Source organism: Aythya ferina (assembly GCF_964211825.1).
Source record: "Aythya ferina genome assembly, chromosome: 5".
In the NCBI taxonomy this organism is placed as follows: domain Eukaryota; kingdom Metazoa; phylum Chordata; class Aves; order Anseriformes; family Anatidae; genus Aythya; species Aythya ferina.
The window spans coordinates 31,807,255-31,832,023 of NC_140301.1; the positions used below are offsets into that span (position 1 = coordinate 31,807,255).

Here is a 24,769-nt window from a genome sequence, read left to right on the forward strand (position 1 = left end):
TGGCCTCACAGCTGCTCTGGGGATTGATTTTTCACAGAATACAGACTTTTGCCGATTTTTTTCCCCTGCTAAGAACTGGGAAAAATGCAAACAACAAAAATAATTTCACAGTGTACCAACAAATCTAACAAATGCAGTACCTCTCTGCTCTTATGCATTGCTCTTTATTGCTTTTGCATTCTCTGGTGTAGACTCCTGTCCCTGGGTGAAAACTCTGACTTCAGCTTGCTTTCAGTGACCTCTCATATTAATTTTCTTAGCTGAAAAAACACCAGATCATGCATGCACCATCTCCTACCATCAGCTTAAAATACTGCTCGAATTAATTAAACCTCACATTAACTCAAAACACAGCAAAAAGTGGATTATCCTAGCTGGCGTGTTGAGATCTAAAGCCAGTTTCTAACAGCTAGATTCTCGTTTCTCTGCCAGGAACCCCACCAGCCACCCTGTAGACAGCAAGTCCCCTATTGTTCTCCTGGTATCATTTCTATTTCCATAGAATAAAAATTTTTTGCCATGGTTTTAAATATCAAAATAGTGTTTAAAGAGATTTCTTCAAGTTCAGAAAATGAGGCAGCAAAGCCCTGAGCAGACCCCTCAATCCCTGAAACATCTGTGCTTAGGTATGCTCAAAAAAATGTTGATTTCAGAAATACTGCAGGTAAGTTCCAGCATCTCACTTCTTTCAGCCGCTCTGCTGCCCTGGCCTCATTCTGTAGTGTTGATTTAAACCGAGTAGAATAAATCCAGCTTGTTCCATAGCCTGGAATGTTTGACAGCATCTTGAAGTAATAACTCATATTTTTCCATTCCCTTGGTGTCAGATCTTTACAAAATTATTTGCTTATTTTAGCATTCATGGCTGATAGGAATTCACAAATTCTGCTGTAAAGAGAGACGTTTGCATGCAGTCCCTTTTTAGCTCTAATTGGCCCGGTGAATATTTTTAGTTGAAATTACAGTGCCTCAATTTTCTTATCATGGAGATGGAACTGTGCAGTATTTATGGCTGGATAAGTGAATTAGAGCTAGGCTTTTCCTTGGGAGAGTCCCTACCTCCATTTCATACTCAAAAAGAGGCTTTGAAGAAGCTCTTCCTCAGGAATTCCCTCAAAAGCACAAACCCTACCGTAAATGTATTACAATGATTCCCTACTATGAGTTCTCAAATTTATCACCACAAAAATGAGGCTTTTCACAAGCCATTTAAAGTGTTGTTTTAATATGTCAGTTAACCTGAGCTGCAGGGAAGTATTTCAACAGAACTATATTCTGGAGACCTCTCCTATCATGAGGCTACCATTTCTGCCCACAGAGCTGGCATTTACTCCTGCGCCTGTTCTAGAGATGGATCCAGCTCTGGTTTTAGCTTGGTCTCATGCAGGTAGACAAAAAACAATACATCATCTACTGTTGTTTCCCACTCCAGACTTTTATTTTCCCTTTTCCCACTCCAGACTTTGGCCTTCCACTTATTTTACTTTATTCGGAGAATATCTGCCCTGAGGTAATCTTTAGTTTTCCTCTTCCTTCAAATCCTCCTTGAAATCTGCTTCTACCTGTTTGCCTTTACAAAACTGCTAGTCGGTAAATGTAAGGACCTTTTTCTTAATGCTTGCTGACTGACAATTGTATCCTTAATCCGCCTTCTTAAAGTACTTGCTCGCTTCCTTCTCTCACCCACCCTTCTTATGCTACTTGTTTTCTTAGAGTAGACTCTTCTAGGACAAAGACTTCTTGCTTACTGAACATGCTGAAAGCACTTGGCACTCTGTGGGCTCTGCCTTAATCCACAAAAAACTCCACACCTCTTGCTATTGTCAGCAAGCTTCAGGAAGCAATGGCAGCCAGACATAAACAGTGTTGTAACTTGCATGAAACAGAGGAGACAAAACACAAATTGCCAAAGAGAAGGACTTAGAGGAGGCAGAGCACACGTGTTTTCTTGCTGAAGTCAGATTAGCCTGACGCGTGTGGGGTCCTCCCATGCTGATATCTGCCCATGGAATAAATGCAAACGAGGATGCTGGGATTACAGGAAGATTTGTGGTACACAAAAGCTCAGCTCCATTACCTTTCACACAACATTTCATAGTTTTTGAGGTAAAAATATTATGACTGCTTACTTTGCCCTCCTGCAGAGCACAGGCCATAGGAAATTACTGTTCCATTTATACATCAAGTCTAGGTATCATGTTTGTTTAATATATTCAGTCAAAACCTATGTGACTCCACACAATTACCTGCTGGTTTATGCCCCTAATGTTACCTCTGTTTCTTTACCTCAAGAGTCTATTCTTTTTTTTGATTCTTTTGACTATTAAACCTATGCAGAATGACAAATTTCCTGTAGAAGAACATGCTGTGACTCAAATTACAGATCTCTTCAGCAGGTGGCCCATGGACTAGTTCATGATAACCAGTTAACCCTGAAGAAAGAGATAAAACCAAATTCCATCTCAGAAGACTTCCAAATCCTGAGAAAGTATCTCTAAATGTGAGATTTCCAAAGTCTAAAAAAAAAAAATCTGAGATGTTACCTGCACACTGCAGCTAACTCTTTGTTGCAGTTACCTTTCCATTCAATAAATTTTTTCTGATGGGCATAATCCTTATGAAATTCTAAGCCTCTCAGGAAGTTATGGGACTTTCCCAGTAGTGGACGCTTGGTCATAATGTCCTGAAACATTTCATACAACTTCCCTGACAAACAAGATGGAGGCTCGATGATAGTGGTATCCTCCTCAGGGGAATGTTTTTCTGAAATAGAGAAGGAAACGTGAGAAAAAAACATAAGCAATCTGTTTTGCTAGACACATTTGCAGGCTAGCTGTCCTCGCTGTCTTTCTGTGTGTCTCTTCCTTTCCTGTTTCTTGCAGTCTACTGAAAAATATATGCCCATTTAAACACAGAGATAGTTGTCTTTGCTTAAAGCAAGCATGCATTATTTTCTTTTATATACTTTCTTTGTACTTTTGACTAAAAACATAAGCCACCCTCCTCATTTACAGTCACAGGAGTCACTTAACAGACAATGAGCAAATTCTAAATGAAAAACATTTGCAACGAGCATGAAGTGTGCCCCTGAGTTAATGAAATAGAAAAAGAAATAGAAACAAATGAAATCATTCTGATACAGCTGAAAATCATAATGGAAGATCTACAGCTATGCAACACAAGATGCACTGGTTTAGGGAGAATGTGAGAGATTATTCACAAACAGTTGTAATAGTATAACTTCCTCAATCCTCTCCTTAATAGTAAGCATGGTCTGATGAAAAACAAGTATTGATTTGGAAACTCTTACCTATATCTACCATATCTTTGGCCCATCGTTCCCAGAATTCATTTGAATTTGAGGACCAGTATAAGCCATCCAGCAAATTCCTAGTAAAAATGTTTGTCCAAAGACCTGCAAATCAAAACAATTGGGAAAAGTACTTCACTAACATGTTAACCACTATTTCATCTTTTTTTATTACAAGTATCAATGCTACATATTTTTGCCAGATATGAATTCACTCCATTATGGTGCAGCTTATGTAGTAGGTCTCAGTGAGCTCAACCTTAATGATGACAACAATTCAGTGTTCTTCCTCAAGAGATAACTACTCCCAACCATTCACTGTATAGTTCAGCGTAACAAAATACAAGGTATCAGTCACCCAAACTATGTTTTAGAGTGCTTACTGTGTACTTGTGAAAGAAATAAATTATAAGACTAGGGAATCACAGTGCAGCCATATAACCATAAGGTCTTTCTTTAAAATGATTTATTCTTTAAGTTGATCTAAGGCCTGTTTTTCTCTTTCAGGCATGTTTTGTTTCTGTGGAGTTCAACTAGTACAGGAATCAAAATAAAATTATCTCTGTATGTGAGTGTGCTTTTAGAAATGAAAGACCTATCCTCTGTAATAAGCCCCATGCCAGGTATTCATGTGAGGAACAAATTCAATCTCTAGCAGACTTCACAGTGAGAGAAATATGATTTTTGTCTCCAGTGGACTCTTGCTTTTGGTATCAAAAAGTGCAGTTCTGACAAGGCTTTCAAATCTACCTGGGGGAGATGGATTCCTGACTAGCTGCTTTTCCCCTTTTCTTTGTCTTTAGAGGCAGAACAGCCAGTCAAAGAAATTGGTGAAGGTTAAAAGGGATTCCTTCATCCTCGTGGGCAGGGAATATTACTGGAGATAGACAACAATTCTCAACCCACAAAGCTTAGATGGTTCTTCCCTTTGTGGCTTGTTCTAGATGAATTATATTTTATTTTCAGCTCTTTCCAATTCCACAATGCACTGCCTAGAAAGAGGCGGAAGAGATGATGACTGGGTAGAGGAGGAAATCTTACAGTTTCCTCAACTTGCCTTCTCCACCTTCTTGTTTCACTCAGAATATGGGAAGGGGAACCCTGCCACACATGTCCCACACTTGCCCAGGGAAAAAGAGAAGACAGGAGAAAAGAAACTGTACAAGGAGTAGAAAGTGTTCAGAAGGGGTAAAAAGCCTGTTGAGCAGACCTGCTGGCAAGGGCTGTTGTACACAGACCAGTGGCTAGAACCATAATTTCTACCATATTGTGATTAACTATACTGCATTGCTAGGTCACCTTCCAGATAGCAGATCCGAGATTCCGGCAGCTTCTTCACTCGCCTTCCCATGAAGAACTCGCTGTCAAAAAATTCTGAACGAATGGAGGCTCCATATTTTGGTATGGCCACCTCATAAGGAGAGAACTCTGTCCACTCTACAAAAGAGTTGACATATGCCACGTTTACTGTCATACAGAATAAGAAAACAAAACCTAGGCCTGTGGATAAAGCTATCTGCAAGTTACATGAACTTTGCTGGTCTCAGCAGCTCTGTACTACTAGTAGCTTGTACTGCAAACTGTCTAGTTCCCTAAAAACTGAGATGTGATTCACATACAAAAGGAACTAGCTTTTTCTCCTCAGAAAAAGTCTAACAATAACTTCAGAAACCTAGATTTATATTTATAAAGATTCTGCGATCCCACTTGTCTCTAACTCAAGATCATCAAATGTACACCATGTAAGTGTGATCCAACCTTCAAGGAATGACCGGCATGAAACCTCTGCTAAACCAAACCTGTCAGACTACATGAAAGCAGCCTGAAGACACATCAACTCAGAATTAGAAAGTAACACAGTGTGGACGTGGCCACACAGTTTCCTGACTCAAGCTGTCCTGTATACGTATTCCCGTAGAACAGTAATCATGAACCTAACCTCATGTAAGTACTAAATGGTTTTTCTTTCCAGTATCTGCTCGCTTCAGTACCTCTTGCTGAATATAGTCTGTATCTAAAGAGTGTCACAACATGCCAATCACTGTAATCATACTCCACTCTAGAGATTTAGGTAAGTGCCAGTTACATTTCTCAGCACCTCTTCAAAATAAGGAACCATGATAGCCATTTTATAGGTGTGAAACTAAGGCACAAAAAGATTATACAATTTGCTTCCACTCACTCACAATGTATTTGGCAAAAATAGAGCTTCATTCCAGATCTTCAGAAATGCCTTGTTTGTGCCTGAGGGTGTTATCCTGCAGATCTGCTTTTTCTAATCAACACCCAGCAATTCACAAGAAAGACAAACATTTTATTAAAAGATGAATCCTGAGTTGGGGCAACCAACAGAGGCATTCCTCCTGCATTCCCCTTCTAAACACATACACTCCCTCCCTACAAATTCTCTTTAGTCCCTACTCAGAGTCAGAAGAAACTCTAAGAATACTTACCTCTAAATTTGAAAGTACTGTACTTCTCCTCCTTGACATTCAGGACTGCATAGAAAGGCAGTGGGTTTTGTCCATGCTCCAATGCCTTGTGCTGGTCTGTGAGTTTGTATTTTCTTGGCTAATCAAACAGATAAAAATCACAGTAAACCTCTGGAAAAGCATAAGGCAAAACCACTGACAATCTACATGAGTACTGATAGACTACAGGTGTTTTATTACCCAGAGGAATCTGTGGGTCACATTTTCTTGAAAGACCTTTTCTTTCGTGTTCCTTTCATTTTCCTTCCTGGTTGCCTTTTTGATATCTACTGACCTGTACATTAATATCTAAGTGCCTTGACTGTCTATGTCCAACAGATGTTTACTAAGGCTCAGACTAATGTTCACAAGAGGGCAGGTTACTCTAGCTCTTAAGTGTCCAACTAGAAACATTAAAACACCTGACTGCTGGGGGGGGGTGCTCAGTTCTTTCTTAAAATTGCGAACTGAAATTGCTATCCATTGGGCACCCCACTTCAGAGGCACCGACAAACCACCAGCTACTCTGGAAAATCCTGGCTATAGGATCCTTTGTCATTATTTACAAATCATACTGGAATGCCTCAGTTGCTCTGGATTTGTTCCTCTCATTATGTCATGCAAACAAAGAGGGAAGTGCCAGAGAAAACAAGTGGACATTTCTCAAATTTGTGGCAGGACAAGGTACGTGGCAGTGTGTAACATACCCGTTCGTGTAAGAACATTTCCTGAACAAGTGACCACAATGTTGTAAAAGATGAGACATGTCCAGCTTTTGCCCTTTCAGCAAGTTCCTTGTGATAATACTTCAAATGTTCCATAGACATAAGGTTGAGTTTACATTTTGTCACTTGTTCTTTTACTGCTCTGAGCGGCTCCTCCAGAGTCTTCTGTGACCAATCTGCATGCTCATATAAGTCTGCTAGGGTCCTAAAGAACAAAAATGCGAGAGAATCATCCATTTAATAATGAAAAATACTGTATTTACCCAGACACTTTCACCAAAGCAGAGAACTAGCTAGCTTAAACTGAAGTTATGATAGAGAGCCAACTTTACCAGGGAATTATGTTCACTTCTAAATAATGTAAGACTTTGAAATAAATGCATCTCTCTCATTATGTGGAAATGTGGTGTCATAGTCATTCCAAATACAAATCACATCTTCTGTACTCACCATGTTGAGCCAGAAGCCCCAGTGACATAGGTAACACAGTCCAACAGATTTAGCTTCTGAAGAGCCAAGAGGTGGCCAAACATAGCTGACATTGCTCTGAGGCCTCCGCCAGTTGCCATAACAGCTATTACTGGGACCTGTTCAAAACATAAATATTATCTTCAGAAAGTTACTCACTTGCCTACTTGGAAAAGCCTAATTGCAGCTCCTCGAATTTCTTCAGCAGACTTTATTGCAGAACAGTGAAATCAATGTTCAGTCAGTCTTTACCAGTACTTTATTTAAATTAACTTCCAGATACTCAGAGGGTTTTCATAATCTCAAAGCTTGGATGAGTTTGGAAACTGTTAAAATTCAGTGATTTTAACCCTTCTTCCTCCCTTTTTTCGTTATAATTGGAATTGCTATGATTTATAACAGATAATTATATGATTTAACTATAAATAATAAGAGTTCAGTAAACATAATTAAGAATGGATTCAAGGAAGTCCTGAACAGAGTTCAGGAAAAAGATATTAAGCAAACAAAATGATTCTTTGGACAGTGTTCATTCAACAAATAAAATTCCATCAAGAAAATAAATGTTCACTTTAAAATTCACCCTGGATCTTGGCAACAAACCATGCTTCAGCTGGAGCTTGTTAGAAAATGTTCTTTCTCCATTCTGAATAATTTTGACTTTTTGTGAAAAGTGATTGGAAAATGAAAAAAATATATAAGCCTAAAGAAGGGACATTACGGTGACTTCACAAATTTCCACAGGAGGTGAATTTCAAACACTCCTGTTTTCCTACTTATTTTGGATTGTCTGGTTGTCTGTGTTGTGTCTCACAGAACATACCAATGCCTCATATTGTGCTGACCTGCCGCATCACACAGTTGGAAACTCTGACCTTGAAGACAGATATATTCTGTCCTTAGGAATTTGGCCAAATGAAGAGAATGGAGGCCTGAATAGCTGAGCTGAAATTTTAGATGAGTATGGGATATGCCACTCCAAGAACTTCAGTTATGCTGCCATTCAAATCAATGGGTTTGTCATCAATGTGCAAAAACTACTAGAAGGTTTGTGGGGAGTTGTGCCAATCCAAATTCAATAGGTCCACAGCCCATGCTCAGATTCCAGCTCACAGACCTCACGTCCATGTAGATCTCTTTCCAAATGAAGAACCCTTTTCAGGGCACTGGCAACCACTCTCTTCCTTTTTTGCAAGAATTCCTGCTCTTCTCGGCATAGATCATATCCTAAGCGCACATCTAATTTTTCCGTGCTGCAACATAAATAAGTCCAGAGGCACAGGATTAGTGTTAAAAATGCACATGGATCTATTTTCAGCAACTGCAGTCTATTAAACATCATAAAGAATCACAATTCACTGTTCAGATTTACAGGCAGAAATGAAGATCTCATTTGCAAATAAATTAAATGTTTCACTTCTACACAGTCTCATTATTTTCTGATATTTCAGCATGTCTTACTGCCAGATTAGGACAGCAGATATGGAAAAGAGAAAGGATTATTTGTGTCCTCCAGTAGCTTTGTTAGTTGAATACTTTCTATGTTTCCTTAAAAGAATTTCTGAGCAAAAGGTCATTAGAACCTAACAAGGTCTTTCGTGGGGATTTAAACCATTGATTTCTACAGAAACAGTAGAATGAAGAAGGTATTCAAATGATTTTGTTTTTATTTTTTATATGTCTCATTATTTTACAGCATAACGTTTCATCTTCCCTAGCTTATGCTTGTTTCTATTGATAATACCATGTTTACAAATCTATTTTCTTAAGAAAATATGTCTGGTTTGAATAGCATATAGGATTTGGATGTTTAGATCAAGTCAAATCCCCTTCTCCCTCTGCCTTCTTCCTGCTTACTTGTCCCTTTTGAAGAAATCTCCAATCTCAGTCTTCGGTTCTTTGACGCAAAGGACATCTGACTAAGTTCCTCACTGTTTGAAATTCTCATTTATTTATTTGTTTGTTTGTTTATTTTGCATTTTAACATGACTGTTGCCCCAAATCAATTTACTTTTGCTCTGTTGTGGTGACTCTTTCATGGTGACTTAACTGTCAAGGTATTTTGCCCTTAGTCTTGTGCATTCCTTATATCTAAATGAAGGATACTCTGCTCTAGAATTCATTGTTCAAAGAGTAATAAAACTTGTAGAGAAACAAAACAGTCCCCTTACCAATCATTTAGTTGGAGGTACAGCTGCAATGGCACATTCTGTAAACAAAGAAACATGAGCAGGAATGTGAATGACTGTGAAAATAAAGTTTAGAGATCCAGATTTTCAATGACTCCTGAAATGCCTCCCCACTACCACCACCCTTCAGTCTTTTAGAAAATTGTAGCAGGAATGGGAAGGTAAGCAAATAAAAACCAAACATATTATATAGAGATGCTAGAGAGGCAGGAGGTATTGAAGTGGTTACCTGACCAGACTGTGAAACAGGACTGCTACTCACTGTCACCCCATGAACCAGCCTAGCCCAGCAGCAGTATCACACTGCCATTCTCTCATTCTTGAGAATTAAGAACAGTATCCAGCTAAAGACAGTGTTAGGGAGAAGAAATACAAGTTACCACATCCTTTCCAAAAGCTACTGGATGTAGGGCAATCAACTGTGAAACAGACATTCATTCTCCCATCTCTGTAGGAGAAATGTTTCCAAGTAATTCTTTTCCTCCTGTATTTGCTTCCCATTTGCTGCACCGTGTGAAAAAGGATGTCTGGCTGTTGTTAACAGATTCATCTGGTCACACAGCAGTGTCATTCCTGCTTTTAAAGCAACTCAAAGTTGTACCTGTCCACCAGTTACCATCAATACTGTTGTACATACAGGAATGTGCAAAATTGTTCTCTGAGGGTAAGATTCAACTCGTCTAACTTTAGCCACCTAAAACATAGGTATATAGATGGAGCTAACCACCCAGGCTTGATACAGACAGTAGAGACAGTATTGAACATTCTCCTTTAACTGTGTAACAACAGAAGAGGTTGGTCTTTTATTACATTTAAACTTTGAACTTAGGCATCTAGAAATGGCCAGGATGAATCCCCAATTACTGATTTTACAGACAGAAAAATGATATTTCTTATATTTGCATCTTGTCTTCTCACCCAGACTTACCAATTGAATTATTTTTCCAATTGATATTATGTTAAATAATGATGGTGACTTTAGTCGTCTCTCCAAAAGGTCATATAAACGGTGAGGTACTTACATGTCTTACAGGGAGGGTTACTTTCACTTTGTGTCCAACAGGGAGAAATTTCAGTGGTACTGTTAAGGTGTCACTTAAATTGTTTCTGTCATCTTCCTTATCAGAAACTTTCTGCAGAGAACAAAAAAAAAAAATGTATTTTACTCACAGCAGGGCAGCAGTTCTCCACTGCTTTGGTGACACTGAAAATAAGCAAACAGTATGGGAATTGGCTTGGTGCAATGCACATTACCTGCAGCCTGGCTTTTAGAACTGGTTCCCAAGCCTTCACACAATGGAAGTAGAAAGTATCTGTGTCCTCTGTAGCTTTCTGTGTTCCTTCATGAGATGCAGGCACCGTAAGCACGAGATTTTTACCCTCTAGTGAAAACAGATTTGTTTAGAGAGTATTACCACTGTTCAGGCAAAAGAGCTAACAAAGTTTGCTGCAGACATTCTCTGTGGTAAATCCTCCGTAAGTTCCTACACTGACAAGTCTTCTACAACACAGAAACTGGTTGGTACTCCCGCATCTATCCCAAAACTTGGCGTGCTCCCAGAGTCAGCACTCTCTCATACCTCTACCAGTAAAATTTACTGTGCCCAAATTTGATAGCTTCAAGGAATTGGAGATCGGAGATCACAGAATTCAGAGTTACAACTGGAGGCAGTTCAGGGACTTTCACTGCACTGCATTTTATTGTCTTTAGAAGGTTATTAGTAGTCTTTGTAACCTGAAGTGCCTCCATCTGGATCTGAATGCTTATGATTTGGTTGTGTCCTCACTTCACAGGGATATCTGCATACCTTTCAAATATTTCCTGCTTTCATTACTGTCCACTTGCACTTCCAAGCACCAAACTTCACGTGACTGTAAAAGACAGTTTGAAAAGTTTGAAAAGTTTGAAAATAGCAAATGCCGTATCTGCAGCAAATAGCAAACCATCATGCAGCCATCTAGTAGCTACAATATAGGGCTAACCTGAACTGGTCTCAGTGCTGGCAGCAATCTAGCTGTACAAGAAGAAATTCAGAGCTCATTGTTTCAGAACAGTAGCCCAGTTATAATGCTTTACAACTAGCTTGTCCATACAGTGGTGCATTGACAGAGGTGATTATACCCATTGAAGTTATCCCCAAATTGGGAATCTCTGTACTACACACTGTTGCCCAAACTCAGGTACACATATATATGATAATTACTTAGGAAGGGTGGGAGGAAACCACCTGATGATGAGTTTTAGTGTATCATGGCCATGATTCGTCTACAAGGCATCTTCTTGTTGGTTCTGATCATGGATTTATTCCACCCTACCCGCCACCTGAGTCATTACAGTTCACCCTTAATAACTCAAGCCAGGACGGTTTTCCAAGCCATTTCAGGAACAACACATGCCAATCATTACAGCTCTTATGCCTCACACAGAAAATGAGGGGGAAAGAACAGAATATGTATTACTTTGCCACATGGGTATTAAAGGCTAGCATCTGGAAATCATACGCATGCCTGGAGTGGTTGGCATGAGGTGCTTTGTACTCCTTTGCTGCTGGGCCAGCCCAAGGAGATAGGTAATGGACCACATGCTGACTAATACCACAAGAGGACTCTGTTTCAACAATTAAAATAGCTGTTCATTAAAAAACTCATTTCCTATAAAGCTGCTACATTAGATAACCTTCCAGTCATAAGCACATTGACTACTTATTGATGTCTTCTTCTATAGACTCATCCCTTTCAAACCTTTGTTCTTCCTGCCAAATGTCACGCTATATTACATGAAACTCATTTCACTTTGAATGCCAACCAACACAGGATGCTGAAACATTAGCAAACCATAACTGTTTAAAATACTGATATATGAGAACTTCAAGAAACACAGTTTCTCTTTTTGCATGGAGTGGACAACATTTATATCATAACAAAGGGGAATTGTTACACATTTTTCTTTTATACCGTGGACCGTGCTCATATCAGTAACAGTAGCTTCTGCTCTCCCTGCAAAATACCAGATGGCCAGGGGCAAAAGTAGAAAAATAAATGAAGGAAAAGTCACTCCAAACTAAATTCATATTTGAACCTTACCACTAGGACATCATTGGTAATGACATACTCTGGAGGACCAGGACTAAAAAGACAGAAGCAAAAAAAAAAAAAAAAAAGATGTGTGAGTACCTAGTATTTTATTTTTTTTAATAGCAGTTTTACAATCTTTTCTGCTTAAAATTGCATATCATTACATTAGTGTCATAATTTGTTTTCTGAAAGGTGTAATGTATGATCATCTGCTAAGTATATGAACCAAAATGCAGTTGCTAAACAAGAAGACAGGAGAGCCCATAAAAATAATAATTCTTAAAACTACAGAAGAAAAAGGTGTTGGTCTACGTGGAATCATGTCCTGCCCCTAACAAATGGCCACATGGTTTGGGGAAAGCAAAGACTACTATTAATGTACTCTCCAAATACTTATTAGGACAGATATTTCTGTCTGATCCAGATTATAATGTACAACTGGTCACCAAAGAACGGCAAATAAGGATTAGCTCACATCATATGTATGACTGGAAAACATACAGCTAAGTAGTATAAAGTCTTTGTTCCAGATATTTTACCTTGTAAATCCTAGGTTTGTCACTGAATGGAAGTAGTTATTTAATCCCATGAGTAACCTATAGATTCTACTAACATAATCTCTAATTAAGGCTAATGCTCCAATGGCACTATGTTACACACATTCGTAAGTGCTTCCATAGATCTGAAAGGACCATTGAAGCTATGTAGTATGTAATCTTTGACTTTCTGCAAAGTCCAGGACATTTTACCAAGCAGCATGTCAAGCACTATAACTTCTATTTCAGCAGTAGAACGTATTTACATATAAATAACTAGGTTTCACTTCCAAGGGTGGAGAATTCCCCACATGCTTTGTAACTTGAACTGTGAAAAATGTTCCTCTTATTTCTAGTCTGAATCTGCTCAGTCCAGTTTCCAAACATTTCATCTCATTCTGTGCTTTTTGTACATCTGGCTGTGATTGCTTCCACATTTGCAGGGGATGCTTGCACCATCACTTAAGGTGTCTTCCACAGATAAATTAAATAGATTTTCTGAGCTACACTGTGTTAACCAAGAATGCCAGACGTTTTTTCTGCACCTATTCCATTTTTAAGACTAAGAAGCCCTATTCACAGTTTCTTCTTCTAATCATGAAGTTAGTCAGTTTTAAACAGACTATATTATGTTTTTTGTAATGGTAAAAACTGGACAGATAATGCTGTTTAGTTTGTTTTTTGTTTTGTTTTGTTTTTCAGTCAAATCTGTGATAGCATTTAAAAGAGAGAGAAAATTTATCTTATGGGATTTGTTCTCTTCCAATGTTGATTACCAATTTGAGGAGGAGGGCCTTAATTTTACTATTTGTTAATTGCATGTTTTTTCAGTTTAACTATGCTACCACCTAATGATTTTTCTATTGCTGTCTACATCATTCTATGTAGATTTTGTGGTAATAATACATGTTTTCTGGTCTTTTAGAAAAACTAAAGTGTTCAAGGCATTGTTATATGAGTATTAACAGCTTGGAAAGGACCTCTCCTACGTCTTGTATGCATCTTGTGCACAACTTATTGAATCCTGCCAATGTTACTACATTTCCATGATCAGGATTTAGGTATCAAATATAAGGTAAGACTTGTAAAAGATACACTGAAAGATAGAAGTAGCTGAGAAAGCTAAGGTTAAAAAAAGAAATTGAAACAGCAATCTCAGCTCACTGCTGTAAGGAAGAGCTGGACGAATTTTGTCTTTCTCTGAGATATACTGCATGACAGAACTAAACCTTTCAGCTTTGGAATTTTACTCACATTTTTTCCATCCAGAATTCCACTTCCAAACTTTCCCATTTCTTAGAGCACCTCTCTTTCTAAAAGGAAAAGGATAAAATACATGTGGATTATTGGAGGCTGCAAGAGTTCTAGTAGAGACACATCAGAAAAGTGTTTCACTTCCATGGCTGATATCTCTTCTGCTAACATTACCAAAAAAGCTATGAATGCAATGGAAACCACAGTCTCAGGAAAGGCAAGTAAGATTAATGTTCTCCCATCATTGGATATGTAGTAATACACATCCTTCCAAAGATACAATCAGAGAGGAAAAGCTCAGCTGAAACAGAAATATATCTTTCAGTAAAGACGGTCTGCCTGGGAGAAAAATATTGAAGCCCAGCAACAAATGTCACTAATTCCAGTGTCATTTATATGTACAAATCATTTAAATCACATTCACATTGAATTCAGCAGAGATGAAGTGGGCAAGAGCGCTCCAGACTGAGGAAGTTATTGAATCATGTTATTTCCCAGTGACTCAGACAGAAATGGCTGAGAAATGGCCACCAGCCTGCAGAGACACTAGGAGGATCCCTGTTAACAGCTTTCAGCATTTGGGAAGTAGCTGTTCTTGTAGGTATGGACTGTCTCCTTCCTGTAATAAGCATGTAGCAGTTCTTCAGCCACAACTCATGGAGATGTCACAAAGCTATCCCAGTTTTGTTCCCTGGAAAACTCTCTCTCATGGGCTCCTTAACAGAATACCAAAGATGTTAATAGAACAGGCATGCCTTCATTACAGGCTATGGAAATCTGAATCAACTAGAGGAAACCCAGCATGAACCCAAACAGGAGAAGCCTGAAAGAATCATTTAATTCAACTGGTTAGTGGATTGTCTTCAAGTTTTTAGTAAGAAGTTGTAATTTAAGAGGAAATGTCCTCTAAGCATGGGAAAAGTGGAATAAAGCTGAAAAGTAAGAAAGTTATTTGTGGGATTATAAAAGATGAATACGACTGTATTTACAGATGCTAGTTATTATCACTTTTTTGTCTGCACAGAGACAGTTGCATGGGAGAGAAGCAGCTTCATTTTCTGAATCTGTTAAAAGAGATTAATGAAGTCATAAAAATCCAGCACAATGATACCTGATTTGATGAGATATTGGTAATGATATCAATACGTGAGGATATCTGTTTACGCAGACCCAAACCTACCTAACACAGAAGCCAAAATGGAAAGTAAGATCTGTCCATGTATTTTCAGTCCTTACCTCTGATTTCAAAGCAAATGTCTCACGGACTCTCTCTCCAGGTCTGACTCTAGCAACATTAAAAAGAACTGTGAACTGCATGTCATCTTTCGTAAGTGGATCTTCATCACACACTGCCAATTCTAAAACATTCTGGTAGTAGAAGAAAATAAATATGAACTTACTGAGCTGCTGTTTAAAAAAAAAAAAAAAAATAAGAAAAGAAAAGAAATGATTACAGACTTTTGCTACTGATTTACTAGCACTGTGCTTTCTTTCAGGAGTCTGCTAATGTGGAACTCAATCACTAAATCCAACATTGGGAAACTTATAATTGAATAGAAGACAACTACTAACAGAGAGCTCCTACTATTCCAAGACAAAAAAGATGCTCAGTGCTCTGTGCCACTCTCTGATAACCTGTCCAAAGAAAACTATTCAGTTTCTTCATTCCCAAAGTTCTCTTAACTGCATAGCTTAGGGTACGATTAATATCATCAGTTGAAGTCATCACAGTGCAACTTTGCTCTCTAAACCACAGCAACTCCTCTACCCTTCCCTTACAATCAGTGGAGGGAATGCTTTTTCTGTATTAACCATCCAAAATAGCCCAGAGATGAGGCATGCTACAGCAGTACTTATTTCTCTGAGGTGACATCAAGGGGAATCTAGACTAGCTCAGATATAGGTGTATATATCACAGATGTCTACAACTATCTGAAGGGAACACCACTCCATATGTCTGCTGTTTTGTGCTAATGAGTCAGTTGCAAATTCTGTTACTCAAGCATGTTTTTAAGTTATTTTGTACATTTGACCCACAGGGGTGAAATGTGAGGACTCCCAGCTATTCAAAATAGTAAAATCTCTGTTTTTTCACTACCTCAACTTCTCTCTGGATCCTAAAGTAGAAAGTCTCATTCCAGACAGGGTTGTCAGAATTCTTGATGGTTTTGGTCTGGAGCTTTTCATTTGAAGCAGATGGCAGCCACAAGCGCACATAGCAGTCTGATGCAGTCACTGCAGCAGAAAACAATTAAAATCCCAATGCCAATATTATAGATGAAAAGTAGGGCAAGGCCATGATTCTGGGGATTAATAAATACTTTTTTTTTTCTTCTTTTTTTTTTTTTTAATAAGTACAGACATCATTGGTTAGAGGCAACCAAGAAAAACATCTTAGTATACTACCTAATTCCTGGGTAACTACAAGTTGCAAATACACACATGCACACATGCACACACAAGATACACTAAGAGCAGTGTTTCCTGTGTGAAGACAAAGAGGCAGAAAAGAGCCCACTGACCATTCATCAGGCATATTCCCTACCATTCCAGTCAACTGTGTTTAAAAAGAAGTTTAGCTGAAAGCAATGCTAGTTCCAAAAAGGTCTATTAGGACTATTACAGGAAAAGAGAACACGTATTACAGAGAAGACGAGATGAGACTGGCTTGCTGTCTCACAAGACAGACACACAGAGGGGACATGCCTGATGTCTAGAAGTGTTAGCTACCAAGTAAGAAGACCTGTTGCAGCTAAAGGCTGGTGTGGGTCCAAGAATCAAGGACATGAGTAAGTCAGAAATCTTCTCATTTCTACCCTAAACCTATTCTTCATTATTAGTGCAGTCAGTGCCTGGAGCAGCCATCCTTTGGGAAGAGCCAGGGTGGGAAAGTTCATTTACTTTGTGGAGCTTGACATCGGTGTGAAAAGAAATCTCCGAGATGGTGTCTTTCAGAGCTGGAGTCTGGACTTGACTGAAGATGTCTACTGCAGCCCGAGATGCCTAAATACTTCAGACTGGTATCAAGCAGTGAATAACAATGCCCCGCAAGGTTTTGGCAGGAAAGTGGAACTGTCCCTTCAATAGAGTAGATAGAACAGGTCATTGAAACTCTTAGAAATACAGGTCACGCTATCACTTTTCTAGTGTCCACCTCTGGACGTCGCTACATGGTATTTGAAGTAGAGTGAGAGTGTGAGAAAAGGCAGCTCAAGGTTCTTCTACTGGCTGAGGAACACAAAAGACACTGCAAAAAAACGACAGCCTGAATGGCTCATCCATCAGACACCTTGAGAAGGAGCCATAGGAAGCTGTGAGGGTGAGATAATGAGTAAAAGAATGTTGAATACAAAAGTACATGGAAAAATATCTGTTTTGCCTGCATGTTCAGCATGTACTTAGGGCTGATCTGCAGAGGCTCTCCTTAGCCAGAAACTAGCAACATTATTTAACATGAAATACTCCAAATGACTCTGTATTGTAGAAGGCCTGAAATTCTCTAATTTACTTTTGACTATGGTGTATAATCAATCCATTTCAATAAATGGTTCCTAAATATATGTCCTGTGTGGCAAAACGCCTGCCCATGATATGATGTATGCTCACTAAGAACATCAAAACCAAACAACTCCAAGCAGATTTACAGATTGCAGTGCCCTCACATGGTCTACCTTCTCTTACTGGTCCAGAAGGTTCACCTGGGAGTCTTGGACTTTACCATTTCTCTGAAATGCCACTAGATATGACCTTCAAAGTAATGATGGCATAGGCATTTGATCTAATTATAGCCCTGGCATTAATATTTCTATTGCTCTGCTTTACGTACTTTATTTATATACCTTCAGAACTTAGGAACGTTGCTCACTGTGTAAACTCTACAGGTGATTAAAAGCACATGCAAACCACAACTCACACAGGTCTCTTGATTTGATGTTCCTGGCTTGTACGATTCTTACAGAGAGCATGTAGATGGGACAAATCTTCATCTGCAGAGAAAACAAATGCAATTAGTTTCATCGACTCATAATATAAAAATCCTATGTATTTGGAGTAGTACAGGGGACTGTCTGTCCTTGCTGTTTGCCTGTTTGAAGTGAGGGGACCACCCTCCTGTAGAAGTACACCATGCTAAGATGAAAGCATGGTTACACACTGGGCTGTTTGCTAAGTAGCCTGAGTAAGTGAAGACAGAAAAAAAAAAAGAAGACAGGAACTCAGACAACGCTACAGAAAGCTTCTGTAGTCACCCTAGAGGTGTCTCTTTTCAAACAACCTGGTGCAGGCATGGCCATGGTGATGGTTGTACTGCCAACTTGCAGAGGACCTTGTGCCACAGATGGATCAAAACTGGGCTTTTGGAAGGCAATAATAGAAACACACCTGCCTGCCTGGTCTTGCGACAGTGCTAACACTGGGCCTGGACTCAAAGTGCTTTAAAGTCTTCAAATTTTGTATCCCACCTAGGACTACATCTGCATGATGCTCCTAAGTAGGCCAACTTCACCAAAAGGCATCTAGAGGAATGTACTACAGACTTTAAGTGACTGGATCATAGGCCCAGCTGAGGCTCTTCAGATGAAGAAAAAATGCCCTGCTTTGGAGGCATAATACCACAGAATCCCACATCATTAGGTGTCTTGAATACACCTAATGGAAATGGGACCATTGTTCTTCCAGACATGAGATTTATTTCTGTCATAGGCAACGTGTCATTGTAATGTTTATTTCAATTTACTTTTTCCTAACTCTAACAGAGAATTAAGCTTCCCAGCCTAAGCTACTCAGAAAATATTCAGCACATTTAAAAGATATTCTGATAATCCTGAATGAACACACATGCAGAGACAATAATAATTTTAATTAAGGAAAGTATTTCCTTCTTTTTTCAAATTGGAACATTTCTTTTTGATTTTATTTTCAGTGTTTTATCTTCTTTTTTTTTTTTTTCATACTAGCTTGGCACGTCAGCAATAATAAGCATAAACAACAACCAGCCCTGCTAATATAACTAATAAATTAAAACAAGACCACACGATGATGGAAGTATTCCATTAGTTTTAATGGCAGTTTAAGTTACATACTGACTGAAACATCCTATCTATTTGTCTAAACCAGAGTATCCCACTGCACTCTAAGAAATAATGTGACAGTACTATTTTGAAAGCTAGCACCATGATTAGTTTTCTTGACACTGAAAAAATGATTACCTTCAGAGATACTAGGAGCTGGGGAAGGGGGAACCCCTCCATAGAAGCAGTCACTACACGACCTGAAATTCTTTTACAATGGGGTGGAGACTATTGGCTATTTTTATTAGAAATGAGACTTGCTTTCCTTCAGCTTCATTCAATTTTGTTTAGACGTAAATGATGTTAAATCAGATGCACACTATTTTAACTGTGAATTAGCACATTCAAATAAAGGCTTAACATTAAATATTATGATGCCAATTTTAAAGTTACATCCTTTAAAAAAAATCAGGTTGATATTCAAGAGTCACCCAAGCAGAGAAACCTTGTTGGTAAACCTACAAAATCACAAATTACACTGTCTCTTGGATTCTTAACAGTTGAGTGAAACACCTTTTGTATAAAAATGCAAGACATTTACTCTTGTGGAACAAGAAACATTCCTATTATATTTTCCTCCAATTTAAAACTGAAATATTTTAAACATTCTGAGTTTAACACATTATAGACATTACAAGGTCCAGTGAGGACACTTCCAAATTACTCCAGTTGCCATTGAAATAATTTGACTTCAATTTTCCCATGCAAATAGTTATTTAATATGGAAGTACCAACTGGAACGCTCAGTCAGCATTCCTAGTAGGTTTCATTAACATGAAATATTGGATTCTGTAGCCAATTACAGGGCTGACTGTTTTTAATTAATATGTTAATTCTATGTTGTTTTGTAATCAACTTCCCCTTGCTCAATAGAAGCCCAAATCATTCTCAGAGTTTGCCTTCACTGAGAGAAATGGATGTTTGTATATAATTTGCTCTGAACTTTGTGTGATGAAAATTTCATAATTTCTTTAAAAAAAAGGTGCATCTGCAGTTCATTATCAGAATAGTCTCAGTTGTAATAGGTGTCATGCTTTTTCACCTTCTCCCACTAGAGCCAGAGAGCCTCCTGCCTCCTTCCTTTCCCTTCCAACAGCAAGCAGTTCGCTTTTAAATGACAACATCTGCCTGCCAAAGGAAACATCATCAAAGATGACTATCCATTACTTCAGATTTGGTGCAGGATTGTCCTTATGTTGTTGTAGGGGAAAAGATAAACAGGTTGAGACAGGTAAAGGTGGCCATGACAAACCCTATGGGCTGTGAAAATTCCCTGGGGAACCCCAAAGCCATCCTGCTCCCAAGGCTGCAGTTACTCCAGCCTGCAGTAACCGTTCAGATTCGGGCTAATTCTCTTTTTCATCAGAAAAAGGCTGAGCTCATTTTCTTCTGCAATGGTCCAGAGCAGCCTACTGTGTTCTGATTTGGGTGGTCTATAATAACATCTTTGCCCAAAAGTGCTGGCACTCCAGAACACCCTTGTAAAGAAAAATCCGTGTGGTTAGAGATACCATTTGTGATTTCCATAAAATGAGACACAATGAGTAATACTGTGATTAATGCAAATTGATAAGCACAGGCATCATATTCAGACAGCTCTTGACAGTCTTGCAGCTCTACTGATCTTGCTCCTTTCAGTTCACTTCCTTGTCGGAAACACATTTTCCGGTATAGGCACACAGAGAGTAACTAATCCCCTCTGGAAACATTCAGAGTCAAATGTAGCTTCCCAGAAGCACATCATTCTATTTTTGCCTAGAAATACAACCATCTTTACTTGCTGGAAAATTATAGTGCCACACTGAGGCTATGATAGAGTGCAGGAGTCAGCTACCTGTGTATGTTTGCATCCTAGACCGTAACACTCCAGACCAATAAATAGTGACATGTCCAGACTCACAAAAAGTAGGCTAAAAAGTGCACATGCACAAAAAAAAATCTTTCCATTTGATAGCATTTAGCATTAAACTACACTGAAAAGCAAGAAAAGCAACAGAAAAAAAAAAGCAAGAAAAGCATTAAACTACTCTGAAAGCAAGTTTTGGGGGAGCAATTTCAGGTCTAAAATAGAGAAAAGGTGATAAACAGGAGGTAAAATTAGCATGGAAGAGTTGCTACAGTTGCACGAAACATTAGACAAACTGAAAATTCACATCCGTTGCCAACCTCTCAATGATTGTAATAATATACATTTGCTGGCCTACTGTCTGGCTTCCAGAGAATAGTCATATGCCTGTCAGCTTCAGGAGGACACGTAATTAGCCTACTCTCCTGTTTACAGGTAGTTAGTCACTTCAGGGTTTCATGCCAAAAAGACAACTTTGACAGTATATGAGCTTCTCAAAGCTCATTAATAAGAAGTCTGCTGAGACTGTCTTTGGATGGCAGTGAAAGAAGCAAAACCTATTGAGAGCTCCACATCCCTGATTCCACTCCATATTGCCCCACCATGCTGCTCCATGAACAAGGCCTCATGGCTACCTTCACTAGGAAATCGTTCTTCTGGAGGAGTCGTTTCTGCAGAGCCTGGCAACCTGGGAACCTCCTCCCATCACCACATGTTGGAAGTCTGACTGGCACCTCACTATTGCACTTCCCCTGCCCCAAAACTAAGTAGTTCCCTGAGCAGAGCTACCACCATGGAGTAACAACAGGTTATATGAAGAGTTTTCTATGAGGAGTTTGCTCCCTGTCTTTTGGCATTCTGCAAATAGCTTTAGGGTTATCGCCCAGCTTTATCAGTATCTTTTAGGCATAACTAATTACCTGCTTTCACGCATCACTTTTTCTTTCCCCAGTGGCATACTAGAAGCAGTACAATGTGTTATGTAGAAGAACTCACAACAAACATAATCATTCAGCATATGCTAATCATTTATTTTAATTTAGATACTGATGATTTGGTTCAAATACAATTTGGAGACAATCTATTAAATTAAGGTTAAAGCTATAAGCTTAAAAAAAAAAAAAGCTTCATGACCTTCATTGACCCGCCTGGTTCCAAAACACTCTCTTCCATATAGACCCTTAATAGCCAATGTGGGCTGAGTTTATTAGCCACTCTATCAATGAAAATACTGCTTGTAGTTTGCTCTTCTACCCAGATGCCTATTTCCATTAAAATTAGAGGAATGCAAAATTTTGTTGGGACAACCAACTAACCAAAGAAATACGCAAAACTAGGAGAGGGGATAGAAAGAACAAATATAAACACGTAAGCCTCATTTTCCTTGGGAATTACAATTATCCAAAATCTCATCATTGGAAGTTGAACCGTTGATAAGTAAATCTAATTTGCTTTATGAACATCTACTGTAATTTAATGTTATCACTGATTAAGTGTTTGAAGAGTCATTGTAGATTTGGTATGCGTCCCCTCTTCATACTCTCTCAGTCATCTCTTTACATGTATAAGTGGGTTGCTCGAGGTGTGGTATTGGCAGAATTTCTGACTCTTACCACAGAAAAAATTATTTCCTAGTTCATAAAATAAAACTCCTAAAGACCATTTATTCTTGTCTGAGCAAAAGAAAAAACCCTGTTATGAAAGTTAAAAACATCCCCTGCAAGTTCCAAATGAATATTTTTCATCTTGGTAGCATATTTAAATGGTAAAAACCTAACTGGGAGACATTTATTAGGCCTTCCTAGATAGCATGAAGTATCCACACTTTCCAGACAATTTAAATTTTTAATTTAAAAGAAAAATAAACCCACAAAACCACTAGGGTCTGATTTCTTTCTCTGTTTACCCATTTAAATATACTGAAAAATGCATTTGCCTGACAGCTACCTACACTACTGAATGAATATTCTTCCTTGGGAATAGAAGCTTTCTGACCTGAAGCTATGCTTGAACTCTAACATTTTGGCAGTGTTGCCTATCAAGCAGGATTATGTCTAAACTCAGAGAACAGCAGTTGCAGCATTAGGATTAAATGCAAGAACCTTCTCTGTGATAGAGACTTTCTAAGTAAATTTTTATCTACGCTATCTACCTGTCTTTCAGATCCAGTGTTATTTTATTAGATACAAAATAGATACTTAAAATTGAGAGATAATATTTATATCTTAGATAGATATATAGCTCTGGATCTAACAGGTAGGTAGACAGAGTAAATACAAATTTTATCCAGAGAGTACTTTACATTTATAGTTTATATTCTTTGCTCTGAGCACCAGATGTTTGAATATTTTTATCATAGCATTCAGTCTGTCTATTTAAGCTACTGACAACTGAATCTTTAACTTCACCTGCAAATATTACTGCCTATAGCAAATATTCCTTAATCTTAACAATTAATGATTCTCCTCTTAACGATTAATGACTCTCCATGCGCTATATCACCTAACATTGTTTTCCATTATATCTAAACCCCAGGAATGCCCATATTCATTTTATATGCTGTAAAATTTGACATAGGGTTTGATTTGCAAAGAATGTTTCATTTGCAAATTATTCACATTTTCCATTTCAGACATGGCATCCACTACCTTTTAAAGATACACGGGAACATAACTCTCAGCCGATAATTCCGTTCATTTATACGAAAAACTATCAGCTAAAATCTCTGAATGGAACTTACTATTGGAAAACTCAAGTCCAAACAAGAAATACTTCCACTAGAATCAGACTCGCTGTAAACACTAAAGATAGCTAAATCAGCTCATTAGAACTCTCCCCTGCAGCTAAAGTAATATAAATTGTGCTTTGTTGCTAGAAAAAGGTGTTTGGTTTTTGTGGGTTTTGGTTTTTGTTTTTGTTTTCATCTTGGGCAAGCAATGAACATGTGCTATCCTGAGAAAAGCATGCAGTAGGACTAAAGCACTTTCGTTTTGCAGTGAGGTAAACTCAAGGCCAGCCCTTTTCCTTCCTGGTGTTCATTCCAGCATGTACACCTTAAGATAGAAGAAAAGAAACGCATTTTCACCTTGTTTTTGCTTAAGCTAGCTCATGTATTAATTATGGAGAGGTAAAAGAGGAAAATAGGAAATTTACAAAGCTCAAGATAACCCTGCTACATCACACCAGAATCAGATTTCCTTTGCATCTCAACAAACACAGAAGGAGAGTTTGCTCGCGAGAGCTGGAACCAGAGTTCCCAATAACAAGGCGTCGGGTCACAGCAGAGTGGACCTGCAGTTCTCTTACCTTGGCTGGTGGGCTCCCCATGGCACGTAAGATGGCGACAGCAGCAGAAAACCCAATTTGGATAACAGATTTGTCAGCTGACAAACACGCTCTCAGCTTGTTGTTGCTGCTGAAACAACCTGAAGGACACATATAATTTATACAGGCACTGAGCTCCACCCTCTGCCTCCTCTGTGTGGAGAAGAGATTCTGCCTACGTCTGACGGGGAGATCTGCAATGTCAGAGGTGAGAGGAAAGCTGCAGTAATCACATCTTTGCTTGTCACTTTATTACCTCTTATGATTTGTTATTGCCCCAATACTGTCCTGAAAGGTTTATGGGTAGATTCTGCCATGTTCAGAAAGTCTCCCTTTGCCCCCATTTCTTCCATCTAGTCAGTAGCTGAATTTTCTGTATCTTTTAAATTGTTCCACAAAATATTCCATGAAAAAAAAAAAAATGAAGGGAGAAGACAGCCAAAATTCATCTATTAAAATTTCTGTTGGGAGACCAATCCATTTCTGAAGGGCCCTTTTCAAC

General features: G+C 38.6%; 1 protein-coding gene across 1 annotated transcript in view; it reads right to left on the reverse strand.

Annotated features, from left to right (window-relative positions):
• LOC311437085 (cytosolic phospholipase A2 beta-like) overlaps positions 1 to 24,769 on the reverse strand; it is a 34,673-nt gene that overhangs the window by 7,416 nt on the left and 2,488 nt on the right. Inside the window, exons 2-19 of the mRNA XM_084519925.1 lie at positions 24,250 to 24,368; positions 17,942 to 18,014; positions 16,930 to 17,106; positions 16,127 to 16,263; positions 15,265 to 15,396; positions 14,029 to 14,087; positions 12,248 to 12,290; positions 10,972 to 11,035; positions 10,418 to 10,545; positions 10,186 to 10,296; positions 9,146 to 9,183; positions 8,092 to 8,227; positions 6,957 to 7,093; positions 6,489 to 6,711; positions 5,764 to 5,881; positions 4,610 to 4,747; positions 3,311 to 3,415; positions 2,578 to 2,763 (exon numbers count right to left, since the gene is read on the reverse strand). Coding sequence (XP_084376051.1) covers positions 2,578 to 2,763; positions 3,311 to 3,415; positions 4,610 to 4,747; positions 5,764 to 5,881; positions 6,489 to 6,711; positions 6,957 to 7,093; positions 8,092 to 8,227; positions 9,146 to 9,183; positions 10,186 to 10,296; positions 10,418 to 10,545; positions 10,972 to 11,035; positions 12,248 to 12,290; positions 14,029 to 14,087; positions 15,265 to 15,396; positions 16,127 to 16,263; positions 16,930 to 17,106; positions 17,942 to 18,014; positions 24,250 to 24,368 — 2,124 coding nt within the window. The remainder of the gene's footprint in view (positions 1 to 2,577; positions 2,764 to 3,310; positions 3,416 to 4,609; positions 4,748 to 5,763; positions 5,882 to 6,488; positions 6,712 to 6,956; positions 7,094 to 8,091; positions 8,228 to 9,145; positions 9,184 to 10,185; positions 10,297 to 10,417; positions 10,546 to 10,971; positions 11,036 to 12,247; positions 12,291 to 14,028; positions 14,088 to 15,264; positions 15,397 to 16,126; positions 16,264 to 16,929; positions 17,107 to 17,941; positions 18,015 to 24,249; positions 24,369 to 24,769) is intronic.